The sequence below is a fragment of the Hetaerina americana genome, unplaced genomic scaffold (assembly GCF_022747635.1).
Source record: "Hetaerina americana unplaced genomic scaffold, ioHetAmer1.1.p SCAF_6, whole genome shotgun sequence".
In the NCBI taxonomy this organism is placed as follows: domain Eukaryota; kingdom Metazoa; phylum Arthropoda; class Insecta; order Odonata; family Calopterygidae; genus Hetaerina; species Hetaerina americana.
Window position 1 is genome coordinate 19,657,660 of NW_027287205.1, and position 19,675 is coordinate 19,677,334.

At 35.9% G+C, this 19,675-nt stretch overlaps 3 protein-coding genes across 10 annotated transcripts in view; 2 read left to right on the plus strand and 1 right to left on the minus strand.

Annotated features, from left to right (window-relative positions):
• The first annotated feature begins 694 nt into the window (after window positions 1-694).
• RpS15 (ribosomal protein S15) lies at window positions 695-2,973 on the plus strand. The gene is made up of 4 exons (XM_071594172.1): window positions 695-759; window positions 1,209-1,300; window positions 2,498-2,732; window positions 2,815-2,973. Exons 1-4 carry the CDS (start codon window positions 751-753, stop codon window positions 2,926-2,928), a joined length of 450 nt encoding a protein of 149 aa, XP_071450273.1. The 5' UTR covers window positions 695-750; the 3' UTR covers window positions 2,929-2,973.
• A 4,003-nt stretch (window positions 2,974-6,976) lies between these two features.
• LOC139695423 (succinate dehydrogenase assembly factor 4, mitochondrial-like) lies at window positions 6,977-10,630 on the minus strand. 6 transcript variants are annotated; one of them, XR_011702314.1, is made up of 4 exons: window positions 10,396-10,589; window positions 10,225-10,314; window positions 9,845-10,078; window positions 6,977-7,258 (listed from the first exon to the last, which is right to left on the minus strand). XR_011702314.1 is itself a non-coding variant. In XM_071594176.1 (4 exons), exons 1-3 carry the CDS (start codon window positions 10,436-10,438, stop codon window positions 9,909-9,911), a joined length of 303 nt encoding a protein of 100 aa, XP_071450277.1. In that variant the 5' UTR covers window positions 10,439-10,590; the 3' UTR covers window positions 6,977-7,279; window positions 9,880-9,908. The 6 variants fall into 6 exon arrangements, 3 of the variants coding, with proteins under 3 accessions (XP_071450277.1, XP_071450274.1, XP_071450276.1); XR_011702313.1 differs by having other exon boundaries at window positions 6,977-7,279; XM_071594176.1 differs by having other exon boundaries at window positions 6,977-7,279; window positions 9,880-10,078; window positions 10,396-10,590.
• An 8,267-nt stretch (window positions 10,631-18,897) lies between these two features.
• Taf3 (TBP-associated factor 3) overlaps window positions 18,898-19,675 on the plus strand; it is a 44,975-nt gene continuing 44,197 nt past the window's right edge. For all 3 annotated transcript variants that reach the window (XM_071593507.1, XM_071593508.1, XM_071593510.1), the window contains exon 1: window positions 18,898-19,355. In XM_071593507.1, the coding sequence (XP_071449608.1) occupies window positions 19,190-19,355 (166 nt within the window). In that variant the 5' untranslated portion in view covers window positions 18,898-19,189. The remainder of the gene's footprint in view (window positions 19,356-19,675) is intronic.

Consider the following 19,675-nt stretch of genomic DNA (forward strand, 5'->3'; position numbering starts at 1 on the left):
TCCAAATAGATTTGGGTTTGATCAAAAACAAAATTTTTACCATATCGATAATTAAAGCCATTTAAGTTCCCATTAATATATAAATGGACTTCCCATAAACTTACAATAATATTCAGTGCATTCAACTTATAATGCAAATTTATCATTGAAAATGTGTAATTTTTAAATAAATATATCACAAAATGGAAACTCACGTTGATTGCAATAACAAAGTTAATTAAATGTAAAATCTATGGTCCACGCAAGTTAAGTTCATCACACACATAACATTATTATAATAAGAAATTGTAGTACATAGAAATTCACCATTGTTAGTAAATGAATGTCATTCTTAATACTTACATATAATTTAATTCCGTCCTCTTTTTTAATTAAAAACTTGAAAGGCTATGCAATTGATAAATACAGCATACTCCACGTCCCTGGTAATGAGGAATGCAATTAAAAATAGAATTTGAATAGCAATTATCCTCTAGCTTTTCCACTGATTTTCTATTACAGCATTCATTTTAGCAAAACATAGATATAAGCCATAACACTCATAAACTACAATTTTAAAATACTCTTAGACTAAATGTCTAAACTTGAAATTTTACCAATGAAAAAACCGATGAAATCAAAGACTCAAGGGAAAATAATAATTCGTAGTTAAAAATCAACCGCTAAATGTTTCATTCTTCTTTTGTCAAAAAACGGAAAAGAGAGTAGCGCAAAAGCGGAAGTCGCCCGTTCACTCTTCAAGGCGGAAACATGGCAGAGGTAAGTGTGTTTTACCGAGTAAATCTGTATGTTATCCTGCAATCCTGCTCTGGATCTTATAAAAAATGACCTTGTTATAAACAAAAAAATACAATGTTATCATGAAAATTATTCATAAACACCCTTGGTTGTGAGTCTAAGAATTAACGAGATCTTAGTGCCAGGTGGCATTCATGCAACTTCGTATGGATGTCACTATGTTAGCAATATAAAATTTTTGTTAAGTTAGTTGTTAAGAAAATTACGTGTAATCTTAAAAGCAGTTTATTTGCGTTCAATAATTTATGGTCTCATTTTTACTTATGCTTGCCTTTGCGAGTATTGGACCAGTGTATGTACGATTTGAGGAAATGTGGTCATCTCTGGGCCGGAAAGAATTGTGTTAAAAGTTTCAATCCCCGCCGAACATTGCGATGCTTGAAGTTAAATTTTGTTGTTTCTTTACTTAGCAAACAGAGGAGACCCAAAAGAAGGCGAAGAGGACCTTCAGGAAGTTCACCTTCCGGGGTGTTGACTTAGACCAACTGCTGGATATGCCAACGTGAGTGGTTTTTAAAAATTAAGATTATACTACTTTGGCCATTTCTGCGAGCTAAATTACGTCGGTACACACAATATCTAGCGGGATCGGTATGGTGGGGTGGCTGATCGTACCGTTGTTTGTTTTAGTAAGAAATCTCAGTGGAATCTCAAATTTGGGTATTAAGCCTGTAAATTCTTGTTGACTGCCTATTATGCATGTTCAACAATAACCAGGAGTAGCTATTTCATGTGTGGTTCTTAATATTCATTGTCACGAATAATATACGCAAACAATGCTTTGATATACTCAGTATGTGCGAAGTATATTTATTTATAAATGCATTTTTATTGATGTTACTGTTCTAATGAAACCTTTACGGAGTTTTATGACTATTACATCATTGTATTGTGTTAATGATGATGACATTCTTTGTTTAATTTTGCGAATATTCCTAGTTGTAGACAATTTATCATCGCATTTCTATTTGTTGGACCATTGAATTTGTAAAATTTGCGTACATTTTGTGTGGTGGTGTTGAAAACAAGGAAAAAGATACCTAAATCGGTGACGGGTTTAATTTTATAATTTAAATTGGTAGCTGGCTTCTTCACAATCGAAAGACCACCGAATGAACCAGGCCTACTATCATCAAAGGTGCTTTAAGTCAATGTGTATGGTGGTTGCTGATTGATATAAACTGACAATTACACTCCAGAAAACTCATTTAAATGGCCAAGAACAGTACAATTAACATATTTCTACCTTCTATTAGATCTTGGAAAATCCTCTCTATTTCAACTTCCATCGTGTGACCATTTGATAGTTTCTATTAATTTTCAGGCCCTTATGTTTTAATTATTCTACTTATTATTGATGGTCAAGAATTTGCTTATAAATTCAATATATACTGCATGCATTATATTGGAGTGGCAAAAATACTCCAGGTGGAACATACATCTGTTTTAATGTTAATTTAGGTATTGAGGAATTAAGCATTAGGGGTGATTACTGATATAGTTTTTAATTTCATTAGTCAGAAAAATTGTAAAGTTCATGAAGTTGTTAATCCTAAATGTGATTAACATGGCTGTTGTATCCATCACTTATATAAGGAGGCAATAGATTACATATTTTTGCAGACTGACAATTTATTGAACTAATATTTAAATTATAAGCGTTTGTATCTAACTTGTCACGATTTACGTCTTTGTGTAGGGAGCAGCTCATGGAGCTGATGCACTCCAGGGCTAGGAGGCGTTTTTCAAGGGGCCTGAAAAGAAAACCAATGGCTCTGGTCAAGAAACTGCGCAAGGCAAAGAAGGAAGCGCCCCCAAATGAAAAGCCTGAGGTAGTAAAAACACACCTTCGCAACATGATCATAGTCCCCGAGATGGTTGGGAGCATTGTTGGTGTGTACAATGGAAGGACTTTCACTCAGATTGAAATTAAGGTTGGTTTGGATTTCCATTCCCCAATGAATAAAGTGTCAATGCATTCAAAAAAATCTAAATCCAATTGCCTGTTGTTTACAGCCCGAGATGATTGGCCATTACCTTGGAGAGTTCAGTGTCACATACAAGCCTGTCAAGCATGGTCGCCCTGGTATTGGTGCCACTCACAGTTCCCGTTTTATTCCACTGAAGTGAATGTGCATTTTGTTTTGGCATAAAATAAAATATCTAAATCCATAATATTATTTTATTATTTTGAGTGTGATTTTTTAATAAATGACATAAGATTTGGTTACTTAAGAAGTGAGTCATGCAATCGTTACTGTTGTGCTCCTTGAAATCTGATGAGTACAGTATTGTTCACTGCCAAAAATGAGGCAATTGCTCATCCATTACGGTGATGTCAATGTTCTCAGAATAGATTGTGTGCTGGAGTGTATGAGATGTGGAACCCTGGAAACTTTGGTTTCCTTAAGTTAATGGGTTCAATAGCTATGCTCAATACCTTTCTGAACTTGGTTTGAAAGAATACAGGAAACAGCATTGACAAGGTAACCTCCCTGAAGGCTTGTAGCTATTGTAATAAATTTTTTGCCAGTGCTTTCTAGCAACCTGCACTTGGATGACACTGAGACATAACAGTGCTTATTTATGATGATGGATCTGTGCTTGTGTTTGCAATATGGGAGAAAGATAAGGGTGTCCTTATGGATAAACTTGAAGGTTTGTATTTGGTACAGTAAACTACTGGGAATTCCTATGTGCTGATATAATATGACTGCCAGGTAAGTTTTCATTGAGGTATTCATTTGTAACCGTGAAATGTTCTCCTAAATGAGAGTATGCTGTTTTTTTCAATTGTTAGAATAAATAGAAGTGGAGAGGTATATACACTGGTTGAAATTGTGTTAGGCAATTAATGAAATGAGCTTAGTTACTTCATTTTGTAGGACTGACAGTGGAGGTGGTGGTGTTGCCATTTATTGCAAGTCCTCTGTAACTACAGTATTTCGGCGGTTAAATTTAGCAATAGTATTGAAAAGATACACAAATGTGCTGCTGTGATATTCAGGTTGAAAAGAACTTGGGATTCACTAGTTGCCTATGGATTGCTCAGTGCATCTTCCAGTACTCTTAGAAATAACCATGGTGATGCTATTCAGATAAGATAATATTTAATAGTAAAATTGATTAATCGTTTTTGGTGATTTCAATGCTTATTTTTTCATACTTCTGCACAGTGTGATAAATTAGATACTCTATTTCATTCCTTTGGCTTATCAGTAGTCATAAGGACCTTGAGTCTTAAGAGAGTATCCTCATATTTTTCTACCCTTTTTGACCTAAGTGTACCTAAATTACCAATTAATGTGATACTTTCATCCACTCTCGTACCACTAAGCTCTCGACGTTGGACTAAAGTTGGATGTCCTTTTCTCTAGTGAGCCTGAGTAAGGATGTTAAGAACAGACTTGTCGAAACTTGGATATGGAGCGTAGTTAAGTACAACGTGGAAACAGGGTCAATGAAGCAGAATAATAGAAGTAGATTGAAGGCTTTTGAAATGTGGGAGTGGAGAAGGTTAAGTGGACCGAAAGGAAAACAAATGAGGAAGTACTAGGTATGGTGGGTTAGGAGAGGGGATTGTTGGGAGAAATCCTAAGGAGGCAGGAGAAATGAAGGGGGTATTGATTGGCAGTGAGATGCGGAAGACTAATATAGGGGAGAATGTTAGGTAAACAAGGAAAGGGCAGGAACAGGATAGGAATGTTGGATGGGATGAAGTGAGGAAGGACACAGAAATGAAGAGGAAATTGTTGCAGAGTAGGATGTTATGTTTTGTCAGGAGAAACAAAATATTTATTTTGTGGTTGTATCCAACCAAAACTACCTTAACCGGTAGATTACCTAATAATAATTATGCTTTATCGTAACCTAACCTGCAGATTCAACCTATTTGCCCACCATCCCGATATTGTTTCAAACAATCCTCTGGAAATTAACTATTTAATCACATTACCTTCTTTTAAATCTAGTGCATTTGATTAAATGTTATATTTTTCTTGATCCCACTGCTTCGTCACTCTATACTGTGGTATCTCCATTCTCTTCTACTGAATTTTCTCCAGTAGTTCCTTCACTTCTCAATGGAAAGATTGCTAATGTAACCCCATTACTAAAATCTGGTGCTTCAGGTTCAGTTAAGAACTACCATCCAATCTCCTCGTTGACTGTGCTCTCAATACACTCTTGAGTGCATCAACTTCTTCACTTTATCCTCCCTTACTTCTCTCCCCATCAGCACAGCTTTCTCCAAGGTGAATCTTGCCTACTAGTCTGGTCTTCCTACACCATTACATCACAAACTCTGGAGCTTGACTCGCCACTTGTTTGTTACATCGTCTTCTCCAAAGCATAGGACTGCATTCACCACTCCCTATTGTTTAAAGGTCAAGCATCAATATAAAATCCACAGCATTTTTCTATCTTTTATCCACAGCTTTCTAGGCTCTCACAATCAGCATATACTAATTGATGGTATTTCCACCTATCCAGAGTATCTCAGGGCAGTGTCCTTGGCCACCTCTTTTTACTAGATACAGGTGATCTTGTTGAAAATGTCACTACCCTTGGATGCAACATTTTGCAATATGCAGTTAATTGTAAACATTTTCAAGCAAATTGATGGCCCATCCAATTCCCTACTATCTACTCTTTATTTAATTTCTGCCCAGAACTCCAAATGGCCCTTATGTACCCTCACCCCTCAAATTCAGCTCTGACCTCTTCAAAGTGCCAACTTTTTTTGCCCTTGCACACCCTTTCAAATAACCCTGTCCGACATTTATCTATTTGTCCCCACTCTAGAGTTCACCCTGTTTCTTAGGTGTAATCTTTAACGCGAACCTTACCTTTTGCAAGTACATCAAAAATATTTCAGGAAGTTGCAGACCATAGTTGGGGTACTTCCACATTGATGTTTATTATCCTTTTGCCCTTAGAATGATGTAATTTTGGCTGTGTCCTCCCCATTCTAGAGTAATTTTCAACTATCTGGTCTACCGCTTGCCCAACTATAGGGTTACTATACCAACTGGTTCTTTGCCATTACCCATTATTCCTCCCCTTCGATCAGAAATTCAGCCCTTTCATCTCTTCTGCCATAGATTACCATCTGATATGAAGTTCTTAAACAGTATCTTCGATTGATCTCCACACCAACAACTTTCTTCCTTCTCAAATCATGTTCTGCCTTAACAAGGCACAACTCTCGATCTCCCAACGTTCCCGATTCTAACAAATCCCCACCACATTGAATTCCCTCACCATGAAGCTCTCCCAAAAAGCTCTTTCTCCATCCACATTTTCACCTGTTACCTTGAACATCACATAAACATTTAGCCCCCTGCGCTTGCCTCTATGCTCTCCTACTGTCTTCTAATATTCCTGCTGTGATTTTTTTGTTCATTTTCATTACTCCTTTTTGTATTACTATAGTCAATCAGTAAAAGCTACTGTGCCATTTTTGGCTGCTCTGTTTAATGAATACACATATGAGGCGCACAAGTCATTAATTTATCCTCTGATCATTAGCATAATTGCTTGTATTAATAACTTGTACGTGAGAATTGAGTGAAAAGTTTTTCTATTATCGTAAAATGGAGGCCACAATATTTAGAATGGCAATATTAAGTAATGAGTCAACACCCATCATAGCTACCTTTCGTATATAATCACCAAGGCAATGAGAGAAGACTAAATAATTGCAATTATTAATACTTTGAAAGGCTTAATGCAGACTTAATATACCTGACATTCCACATACCTTAGGAAATTTGTACTTACGGTAATCAGGAACAAATGATTTTAACAACTTAACATGACACATGTATAAATTTAAAAACCACACGAGATAATAGCCTAGAGCCAAGCTTAGATGCAAGTATTCGCTAGTCACTCATAGTTGGGACACTTAAGCTACATGATGAAATAGGCTTAACCTATCTCCATAATATCTTTTAAAGGTATTGCAAATTAATCATTCTATTGTAAATAAAATTTTACCACCATTATCTCCTAAGTTCAATGAAATATGAATTACATACCACCAAAGTGAATTGGATGTTTTTGGGCCCTCAACTGTACTTTTCTTTCTTCCTCAGAACATTTAATAAATAATTTAACCTGAGAAAAAATTATAGTCATCTTGCAAAATGGAAAAATACATCATTCATGTGTTCTAATATTATTTTAATTACATCCATTGACAAAATAACTCCAAATGCACACATATAATTTACCCTGTTTTTAAGTCAATGCTTGACTCAAATTTCACAATACCTAAACATGGCAAAGAGCAGTTTTCAGTGCAATATAATTATGGGATTTCTGAATTCCATAAACATAACTATTCATCGTGTCATATGAAATTAGACACTACTGAATTGGTAATCAGATATGTCTTCAGAAGCCAATTGATCCTGGAGCTGGTTGAGGGTTTTTCTCAAAATGTTGTGTCCATCAACTATTTAAGTGAAGTTGATAACTGAAAAATGCAGAAAAAAATGGGGTACCAGCAACAGTGACATGGTATTAGCTTTAGTAATTTCTGTCACCACTACATTTATTTCAGTACACACTGAAACGAAGCAAATATCCATCAATACATTTGTCACAAAGAACTCCTGTAAATTAATAAGCCAGTACTGCATTTCAAGAGTTACTTTTCAACTATAACCATTCCCTTTAGTAAAGCTGACATTTACTTACTTTCTGTTAATGAGCGCAAGTTAAATTCCAAGTTGTGAACCCCTTATCATTTTATTAGGGACATGGTTTCAGTATTATAAACTGATGTCTACATAAAATGTACTTCAAGTGCAGGAATTTCAGTACCATAATAATAATAATAATAATACATTTATTTGTCCGGAGATTTGTTGCATATTCATACATACACAAATATAGGATATAATTTTTGCAATGTTATTAAAAAATAAAATTTTATTGATTAAAATACAATCTGACATAGGTGTTATGATAATTACTAATCACATGTTTCTTTGTTACAAGATTCATACACCATTTCATAGTTTGAGAACAATAACATAAAGGGGATTATGTGGGCAGGAAGTTAGAAGTCTGCCTCCATGTTCAGCCATGCAACGGGTTAGCAACTGTAAAAAGTACACCATTTACAATTGAAGCACTGCTTATCAATAGATGGCAAGTGTACAAATAAAATATGCTAAAATAATACGCTTTAATTAAATTATATTTTTTTATTCTATGTTGATGATTTTTTCCATCAATAACAGCCTTTTGAAGAAGTCTAGTGAAACAAATGGCTCTTGCTAGGGGAACCCGACGTATTTGAAAGAATTAGCAAAATTTATCTTCCCTAGAAAACTGATACAGAAAAATAGCTTGACTATTCAAAGGATGTTATATTACATACAAACATTACTCATATTACCAAGCATAAAATTATGATAATATTAAGAATACACATGAAGTAATTTTATCATTGAAATACATAAGTTTCCATACTTACACAATTCACTAATAAAATTACTTCTTGAATTACAATCATCATTTCTTTCTAGCTATGTCACTGTTTGAAATTAAAATGGCTACTTAATTGGCAGCTGCAGATTTTTTTTCATTGTGTAGAGAAAATGCTTGCTCCAGTTTACATAATTTCTAAGTGTCATGGGCATGTATACCATTGTTTCAGATAGCTCGTCCTTCCCTCTTCTATTAGAGGGTCATGCTGTGAAAATCAACTATTGGCTATTCCAACATTTCTTATTTTTAGCTTTCTTCTTGACAGTATATTTAATCCACATTGGAGCCCTATGGCTCTAGTAAAAATCTGCTAATAACCATTTGGAAAATGAAGAGAATTGGCTAAGAATTTCTAGTTCATGTCATTACATTCAAATTTCTCTCTTATCTCCTTCCATTATCCTTGTCCAGTGTCATATACATAGGTTTCACATGAATTCATTCATGTTAAAAATTAATTTAATAAAGACATAAAACCCAAAATGGTTATCATTTCAACTTTGACAGAAATGAAGTCAGGCTGAGCGCTGGGGTAAAAATACACTGTGAATCCCCAAAATCCTTCGTTTATAGTTCCAATCCTTTCATATGTGCTCATTCATATTTGGCTGTGGAATTAACAAATGAGAGAACTACCCCAAGCCAAACTTTTTAATTTCTGATTTTATTTATTTGCCTTCATGTCAGCATGCAAGTGCTCAAGTTTTTGTTACAGCATTTTCTGCCGTTTTCTTTGAAATGATAAAAATTCAGCTTCATTTTCTTACAATGCAATGCTTCACAATTCAATGCATTTCTTGCAATGAAAACAAAACTCTGGTGATAAAACATGATGAAAAAAATCATTTCAATTTACTAAAAACCTTTCAACTTCATAAGTAGAACAAGGAAAAATCAAAAGTTCATATGGATTGATGCCGGAAAATTTTAATTCTGATGTGGAGAAACTTTATTGTTCTGTGAAACTGGATTCCAAATATATAAATGAAATACTAAGATTTTTGACATTCCCAAATCCAGGTATCATACTTTTATAAGGATGAATTAGAAATTAAATCATCTCAATCTCATCTAATCATTGGCGTTATCATTAATGTCTTGCTGATACCTTTTCCTAAAATAATGCATCTAGGTTGATTGAAAGCGGTTTTCACTTTGAATGCATGCTGATTATTTAAATTGTGTTTATACCGAAAAAAAGTATAATACCATGAATGTTTTTTAGCTTACAGGTATCAGAAAACATACAGCAGAATGAAACCAATGTTATAAAACTTATTAAACAGTTGGTAAATGATTAGGAATTTCTGGAGCAATGGTTTCGCATACAATGATCATTTGCGCTATGAGTTCTTAGGCGTTCAAGGATAATTAAAATACTTTCTTCATAAACAATGGCTGCAATAAAGAAATGATAGTCCTTGTAGAAGGTTCCACCAGAACCCCCTCCCCTGGAAAGCCCATTCCCAGAACTCTAGGCATTAGAATCATTGTAATACTACAACACTGATGTAATAACCACTTTTACCTTAACATAACTGACCTTAACATAAAAATAAGTATTTTAATCTTGGTCACCTAAAATCACAATTGGGTAGGGTAACACTTCAGAAATCTGTCACTCTACCCTTTCTCTCCCAGTCGCCATACCGAGTTGGTTCAGGTCCACGAGGACCTCCCACTTCACCTGTGTTAGGATTTACGTTGTTAGGCCATGGCGTCAGAGGTTCTTTTTCTTGATGTGGATGCTTGCCTGCCTCCAACTCATCAAGTTTCCCTGTCAAACCAAATAAGTTTTCAAGCTGAGCAATTATACATTCATTCCACATAATAAAATATTCCATACGCTTTAAGTAATCCCATGATACTGTTCCGAACAAGAAACACAATGAAATAGGAAAGCGAAATAAATAGAGGTCGTACCGATTGGTGTTTTTTCTCTAAGTTTTTTTTGAAGGTTCTTTTCCTTTTCTGTTTTTTTAATGGTACTTAAAGTACGGGTGAAAATGATCGCTATAATAAAACGAAAAATTAAAAACTAGCTGGATGCGACTGATACGTAAAAAGGAAAAAGTAACAAAGCTCACGTCATACTTGCACGGAAGGGCGAACTCCCAAGAGCTTTTAAATATGCCATTCTAAGCTGATTAAAAACTGAAATCAGAAGCGTTTATGTGTGACGTACATTAAAAACTTTACTTTCATGAACAATTAACTCAGATTGCTGCTTCTTTCGAATGTTTACCTCCCTACAGTGCCGATAACTGCTTGTTGAACGGTTGCCGATCGGATGGCGCACTTCGGGTATGAGCGCCATTTAGGATATATATATCTTGCTCTAAATGCAGTTAGAAGTTTGAATCAAGCTAAAATGTCGCCTGCATGAAAGTACGCAAAATCCTAACATGAAAGTCTCTTCAACTTCTAACGTATACGAAATGTTCACATATCTGACTTCGGATGAATTTCCTTAAATTATATTTTTGTAAATACACGACGTAATTATTCATTGCGAAAAAACTGAATATGGACCTAAGACAACAATAGTTATTAAACGAATACGTATTTAATGATTTCTTCATAGGTTTCTCGTTTGTATTAGGCGGCGACTTCCTCCAACGCTGGCTCCTTTTTTTCCGCTGTTTCCTATTTTCCGTAATGCAGATAAGCGGAAAGTTAGTGGAAGGGGGGACGAAACTAGGAAAGTGTTGACTTTGCACCACCGTAAATTTGCCCGCTCCCCATCACCATTCTCCGCCCGAGTCACGTGATCCTTGTTTTTTTTAACACTCCAAAAACTTTTCTCTCAGTAACGAGATCGTCAAAATAGTCTTATTACCGTTTGAAGACTGCAAAAAAAACTCGCTTTTAGGGATACTTAGCCATTCGTAGAGAAATCGCAGTCGTTTGTTCCTGAGGCTGCTGAATTATGAGATGCATAGGTATGTGACGAAGAGTTATAAGAAGTAAAAAATCATGGCTCAACCATATTCCTCGTTTTAATAGTCATCGTGGTAATTATTAACACGCCTGAATATATGAATTGGATAGAAATGCAATCATCGTCACTAAGGTCATTTAATTCAGTGCTACAAATTATCCTTGGCGTCTGCAAATGTTCACGGAGGCTCGAGTGGAAAGGGGAAGTGGAAAATCTATCTACTGTTGACATTTCCATCGGTGATTATCCAACAAATGCTTTGGACGTGCCAAGCGAACCCCTCGGAACTTGGCCTCAAGAAGAACTGGAGAAAACTCTCAGGGATATGTTATATGTGAATAGAATTGAGATTAAATCTGAACATTTGAATAGTTTGCTGACAGAAATATCAGAAGAATTGAATGAAAAGTGCTCTTTTAAGTTGGGAGACCAGTATGACTTTTGTATCATTTGTGCCTCTGACGACTACGGTGAAGCTCTGGCATTCCAGAAAGACATAGAAAGTAGATTCCAATTAATTGGTTACATAGTTTCCGAGGCTGTTTCACTTGGAAAAGATCAGTTTGAAGCTTACGAAGAGATTGTTGAAAGGAGTTCTAAAGTAATATTTTATATCACAGAGAATTTTACCAATGATGAAGTTTGTTGTCATTTGGCTAGAAATACATTTGTTGCACCAAGTGAAGAGACGAAAATAAAATGTATTCCCATAGTTGACGATTTGTCTACAAATCTGCCCGACACTATGAAATTAGTGGAAAAACTAGTAAAAACCAACAATTTTCATATTGACTTAAGATTGAGAAATGAGTTCAGTAGCAACGTAAGACAAGAAAAACACCTGAGAAATATAAAATTGAAGATGGATTTGGATTCCAAACGGATGGAGTTGCTGAAAAGAATTCTTGTGACTCGCAATTTAATTAGTTGAAATAAACTAATGTAAACTTCAACGGAAAAACTTTATTTTCTAACATAGCCTTTTGTAAATTGTGGCTGTAAAATGTATTTGCATATGCATCATATCACATACGTGCTCATCTGCATGTATCCAGTCTTTGCCCTGCTTGCAGGCAGGCTCATGGATAAAGAAGTGGGTATGTACTTATATTTTAGTGTGTACTTTTTACAGTCATATTTCAAGTTATTAATTACATACTTAATCCTTACGATTTGCCATATTGTTTTGTTCATAGGTGTATTCTAATTTTAGTTACTTCAATTCGCAAATTCAATTTGCAAATTTTAGTTACTTCAAAGAAAGAGATTTTTTAATGATAATTTTCTCTCAAGGTCACAATAACATTGTACTTAATCTAATACATATTTCAAAGAGTTATTAGCACTGTAGTTATATACATTAATTTATCACAAATGAACCAATAAATTCATAAAATTAGAAACACTATGCGGCTATTAACATGTCAGTTTAAATAATATATATATATATATATATATATATATATATATATATATATATAGATATATATATATATATGTATATATATGTATATATATACAAAAATAATTTAATGAACTTTTCCCTTCAGAAAGTACTTTATTTTCACTTAAGCACTCTAATGCAGAGACTGCAATGCATCTTACAGATGATAATTTTATGCTTCTACAAAAAAAGATGATAAAAATAGTATTGGGCTCAAATTATGCGTAGGAGCTTAAGATCACATTTCACAGCAATATAATCATATCTTCATACAATCTGCTAAAATCTTCCTTTTACAATGATCAAACACATACAATATAGCATGCACACAATAGTTATACTAGGTAAAGAAGAAGGTATGATGTATACCCTTCTATCTATATTCTTGTCACTTTGATCATTGTACAAATTATCATTCTTACAAGCCATGATGTCCACACCAACATGCAAGCATGATTTATCATAATTTTTACTGTGTACAATTCTACAAACTATCACCCCATAGAGGCAATATGAAACCAGCTCAATTATCATTCCAAAGATGAAAATGATGGACACTACAGAATATGAATTCGGGCAACTACGGGGCTCGGCCCAATCGGCCATGTTTCATGCCCGGCAGCAGGGAAGGCAAGGCTTCCGCTGTCGTAATCCCACGAAACCCTTGCAAGGAAAAACCGACAGCAGCAGGTCAGAAGATGCAGGAGGAGAAGAAGACCAAAGCAGTTAGAATAGGAACGTGGAATGTTAGGACAATGTTGAGGACAGGAAAATTACAGAATATTAAGCGAGAGATGGAAAGGGGAAATATAAATATTTTAGGTGTCTGCAAGGTGAGATGAAAGGATAGTAGAGATTACTGGAGTGATAATTATAGAATAATATACAGCGGCAGGGGACGAGAGCCAACAAGGGGTTGCCATAGTATTAAATGAAGAGGTAGGAAGAAGCGTAGTCGACATAGAGCAGGTAACAGATAGAATATTACTAGTAGAGATAAAAGCAGAACCGACGAACTTGGTCATTGTTCACGTATACATGCCACCAAGCAACCATAAGGAGGAAGAGGTCGATAGGACATACGAACAGTTAGAGGACATAATCGCGTGTGTTCCTGAAGGGAAACATTTGATAATGATGGTGGATTGGAATGCGGCGGTAGGCGAAGGAAGAGATGGGGTTGGGGACTACGGTTTAGGTACAAGGAGTTATCGCGGGAAGAAAGCAATTGTCTGCAGGAGACGGGTTAGCCATCACCAACACTTGGTTTGGACACCACAAAAGGTGTAGGTATACATGGACAATGCCAGGTGACTCAGAAAAATATCAGTAGATTATATTCTGGTTAGGCCAAGGTTTAGGAACAGTGTGATCAATTTGCACAGCTTCCCAGGAGCGGATGCAGACTCTGACCACAATTTAGTTGTTATGAAATGTAGCGTCCTTTTCAAAGGAAGGAGTAGTAGGCTGTCGCGAAAATCAAGGAGGACAGTAAAGAGCTGACTACTATTTAAGAAAAATGGGAATGTTTCAAGAAATGGATATCGGAATGGAAAGCCACAAAAGACACTATAGGAACTGTTAACTGGAAAAGGACATGGAAACCATGGATCACGGATGAGATGATTACAAAGACGAATGAGATAAGAAAATGGTAGAATATAAACACAGAGTTAGGCAAAATGAAGTACAAAGACTTAAATAATAAATTGAGAAGGTCAACATATAAAGCAAAATAAGCATGGTGGAAAACAGTGCAAGGAGATGGAAAGTTTGCAGTGGATGGGTGAAATCGGTGCGCTGTATATGAAAGTTTAATCATTATCGGGAAATAAGAAGGGAAGATCTATGCTAACAGTTAGAGATAAGGTGGGTAAGATATTAGTTGACATAGGAAAGATCCAAAAGAGATTAAAGGAATATATAGAAGAACTGTACGGTATAGAACTTAGACCAACAAAGTTAGACATAGAAAAGGGACATGACGTAGATGAAGAGGTCCAGATATACTCGACGAAGAGATAGGAAGGGCATTAAGGGAGATGAAACTAAATAAGGCCATGGGGGTAGATAACGTTCCTACGGAACTACTTAAATGTTTAGGAATATGTGGCAGGATGACTTTATATGGGCTGATTTGTTGTATCTACGAGGAAGGAATGTGGCCGGAAGACTTAGTGAAATCAGTGTTAGTTCCTATTCCAGAAAAGGTAAAGGCTACATCATGTGAGGACTAGAGAACAATAAGTTTGATATCCCATGCAGCTAAAGTTGTTCTCAGGATTATCAACGAAAGAATAGAGAGTAGGGCAAATGATTCCTTAGGGGATGATGAGTTTGGTTTTAGGAAGGGGAGAGGTACAGGTGATGCTATTGCAGTAATGAGATCACTAATCGAGAGGAATATAGAATACAATCAGGATGTATTTTTCTGTTTCATAGATTTCAAAAAAGCACTTGATTGAGTAAATTGGGAAAAACTAACCAGTATGTTGCAGAAAATAGGAATAGATTGGAGGGCAGGAGGCTAATCTGCAACTTGTACATGTCTCAGACTGCTCAGGTGCGAGTGGGGAACAGGGAGTCCAGATGGTCAGTGTTATAAAGAGGTATAAGGCAGAGTTGCACATTATCATCGTTGCTGTTCAACATATATGTGGAAGAAATGATTGAAAGGGCATGGGAAGAAGTGGAGGTGGGAATGAAAGTCAGCAGAGAATTCTTGAAATCAGTTAGGTTAGCTGATGACCAAGCTTTAGTTTGTCAATCAGCTAAGGGGTTGCAAGCATTGCTGAGTGAATTGGAAATTCAGTACGACAGACATGGGATGAGAATCAATATTAATAAAACAAAGGTTATGCGATTTTCCAGAAAGAAAAAGGCCAAGCTAAACATTAAAATAGGAGGGCAAAAACTAGAGCAGGTAGAACAGTTTACGTATTTAGGAAATATTTTGAACCAATGCGGCCAAAGCAGCAGGGACACTAGGAGAAAAAGTGCGCTAGGAAAAGAGGCATTCACAAGGAAGAGGGAGCTGATGACAAGGACACTGAGTAAGGATGCTATGAAAAGACTTGTTAAAACTTTGATATGTAGTGTAGTTATGTATGACCCGGAAATGTGGTCATTGAAGCAGGATGATCGAAGTAGATTGGAGGCTTTTGAAATATGGGTGTGGAGAAGAATGGAGAAAGTGAAATGGACCAAAAGGAAAACAAATGAGGAAAACAAAGTACTTGGTATGGTGGATGAAGAGAGGGGTTTGTTGGTAGAAATCCTATGGAGGCTGGAAAAATGGATGAAGGGCATATTGACTGGCAGTGGAATGCTGAAAACTGTAATAGAGGGTAGAATGTTAGGCGAATGAGGAAAGGGCAGGAACAGGATAGGCATGTTGGACAGGATGAAGGAAGTACTAAGAGATGAAGAGGGACCTGATGTAGACAAGGTTGCTGGATTGTGTTTTGTTACGAGTCACAAAATATTTATTTGGTAGTTGTGTCCATCCAAAAACCTACCTAAACCAGGTTACCTTTTATAATAATATCACCCCATACTCCCAGGAGAGCCCGCGGGTTGTTTTACGACTGCTGTTGCTTTGTTCTAGTGCCCCCAAAATTTCAGAGTTTAGGAGGACGCCTCTATTACTCATTGAGATTAATTTAATTCAGGCTTTAGGGTCCAATTACTTAACAACTCATGGCTCTCAGCCAAATAAAATTGTGCCAGGTGATACTTAGTCCCTTCGATGGAGTTCCCAAATATCCTCTTCAGGGGATGGCTAAAGTGAGGCTTTAACTCTCCATTTTTCCACAGATTGGATTACTAATCAACATTATTTTCCCCCCATATGGTTGTTCCCTGGGCAAGGGGGTGGAGGCTGCAGAGGCAATAGTTTCAAGTTCTGTATTAAAGTCTTTAACATATTTCTTGATTTTATATCATAAAAATGTTTTTTACAAGGAAGACTAGGAATCCCATGAATGGGAAAGCATGTGATACTTAGGTGCTATTTCCAGTCTATTTGGCAATGGGCATAACTTAATTCATTTAGAGAAAATATCTGCCAACATGAAGTAGGAATGGTGGCTCCATGTCCAAAATTTCTCCAGTAATATTCTCAAATAGCAGTTTGGGTACTGCCTTTGGTATTAAAGGTAGCTTAGGGTTTGATACAATCTAGTTTTGGTTGCTTGAAGCTCATTGTTTTAATCTATTACACACTACACGTTCTTTAAATTTGAATTAATTTCTTTTGCATACTAGGCCAATTAAACATCTGCCTTCCTATGAGCCTTCTCTACAACTATGTGGCCCTCATGCAGCAAGGTGGAACACATGACCAGTTTTGCAGCAAAATTTTATTGTCAAGAGAGTTACATATTCTACAACATAAAAGTTTTCTTTAAGCTCATTAAAAAGCTGATCTATTACATTTAATTTTTTTAATACAAAGAAAATGCTTTCCCGAGGTAACTGCCTTTTTCCCAGAAGATAAGTGTTAATGTATTTCGACAAATTTAATTTCTTTAAGCTTCAATAAATACTATAATTATTAGTTAGCAAAGGACAAATCTACTAGAGATACTTTCCCAATGATGGGTACCAGTGTGATTTGGCGACTCTGAATTTTGTTTTAATCACATACCTAAATAATAAGTGTGAGAGGGGAATCTAATAATGGAATGGGAATGTAATGGGAATCAATTAATTAATTCAGCTAGTGGGCTGGCAGGTATGAGATCTTCCTCGAAAACCACAGGGTGAGGACCTGGCTCCCCAACCTGATGTGTGAATTTCACATGCACTGTTGGGCTTAGCAGTTGAATTTACCCTCACCTGTCAAACCAACCTGTGGGGTGATTTCTAAGGCCGATAGTGGAAGATAATTAGTGAAGCACAATTAGAACTAGATTCATGGAATTATTAGCCGTTTGCTTATGGAATTCACAGATGTCCTGACTTTCAAAGGCATGAGGTGTGATAGGCATATGGTAAGGGTTTACTGGTAGAATTGTATTTAAATAGGCCATTCAGATAGATGATGGATAATAAGATACGGGAATAGTCCCCCAAGGCTAAGCACATTACGTGATAGTAGTGGGAATCGGCCATTGATTGAGATATTACACATTTGAGGATATTTAACGGCATTCTGCCTCTCAGACAGAAGAGGATTAGCTAGCCTACCATTTTCCATCAATACCTTTAAATTTAAGCTTTTATAAAATAATATAAGAATTTTTTAGAACATTTACAATTTGGTGATGAAAAACTTTCGAAAATAGCGTACAGTTTTCATGTGCATCGTTATTTTGGACAGGTTATCAAAGGAAATTATAGAATGATCGAAAATTCACTTTTATGGAGACATTTTGTCCAATCAATTATTAAAAGCGTCGACAAGTTACACAGGCGTTGTCACGTATTAGTACAAGAATAAAAAATTGTTGCTTTTTTCGTTGAAAAAATAAGAGGTATGGCTAATAAATAAAATAAATTTCTTGCGTGGGATTAGGCGACTGCGACTCAATATTTTATCAACCCTGTCCGCAAAACAACATTTACAAAAGGCAAGATTCAATTTTCATAAACCTCTCTATCAACACCTTTATTCGAAAACTGGTGTCTTTAGTTCAATGAATCCCATTTTTACTATTAGTAGCAAAAATAAGAGATGGTACGATTCTTTGCGAGGTGCGGCCAAATATTTTGTTTGCGTTTAGCTCTGAGCCGCTTGAAAACTTTTGTCGTTTTGTACTAGATTTCGAATGATTCATTTCAGTAATCACAAAACGGCCAATAATTTTCCCTTCAATACTTAGTTAACAACTGAAACTTACTCCTTTGATCCAACAAAGACGAGTTAGTAAAGGCAGTTCGTTAACTTCATTCAAATTTATGTACGTAGACAATACTTGGCCAATTATCGCTGCATCCTAATAGTACCTCTCTTGGCACAATTATGCACGGTATCAGAAAATCTTAGCTGATTAAACGCTCAATTATTTTAGGATATTCTTGCATAGCCCGGTCAAATAATGTGTATTACCCCTTGCGACCGATGTAAAGACAATCTACTATTTAAATGTACAACACTTCGTTCTGGTAATTCATTCGTGGTAACTCAGTTCAGATGACTCATCAGATGTGCTGCCATCAGCTGTTAGAAATTTGTACTCATCAAAACATTACGCCATGACGCGTGGGGTTAGGCGTCGCTGTGGCGTTTGGGGAGTTGTTGGATTTGAATGTTCATAGCTTTAATGTTTATCACCGAGTGTATACTGTATTTACGGAGTTCTTGTGCATTTTTTGGAAAATCCCCCGGACGCATGCACAACATTGTATTGTTCACGTGATTATAGACGTTCTGTGTCTGGTGAAGTGCTTATCTCATTGAAGGAAATTATGCTCTTTTGTGAAATAGTAGATGAATTGCATAGGGATGTGTAAATACCTAGCCAATATAATTACTTAGCTGAAGTGTTAGTAAGCCGACGATGACTTTAGTGTACACAAAAGGTGTACTGAGAGTAGTAGTGGCCCAAATATGTCAAACAATTGGTTGGCATACCATACAAAACTCAGCATTGGAGATATTGGTTGATATACTTCATCATTACATCGAAGACTTGACCAAATTGACTCATAGGTATTCGGATTTATGTAAGTACTCTCTGGAAAAGTAGCAATACCTTAACATTGTGTATCAATTTTTTCCCACTATTATTTCAAGCGCTTACTGAAGCTTTAAAAGCATACTCTCATAAAGTCTGACTTTTTAAAGATTGTTAAACGGCGTTATATGATTAAATATTTTTCTAACATCCCTGGCAATGGTGATCCTATCAGGAGCAGTTAATATTGCTCCCTCCAGCACAGCTCTTGGGATCATCAGAACGCACTAAGCACGCCAAGATTGTAGTCCTTGAGGATTGTACATTGTTTTATTTGAAATAAAAATTATTCATCTGATCTTATTTAAT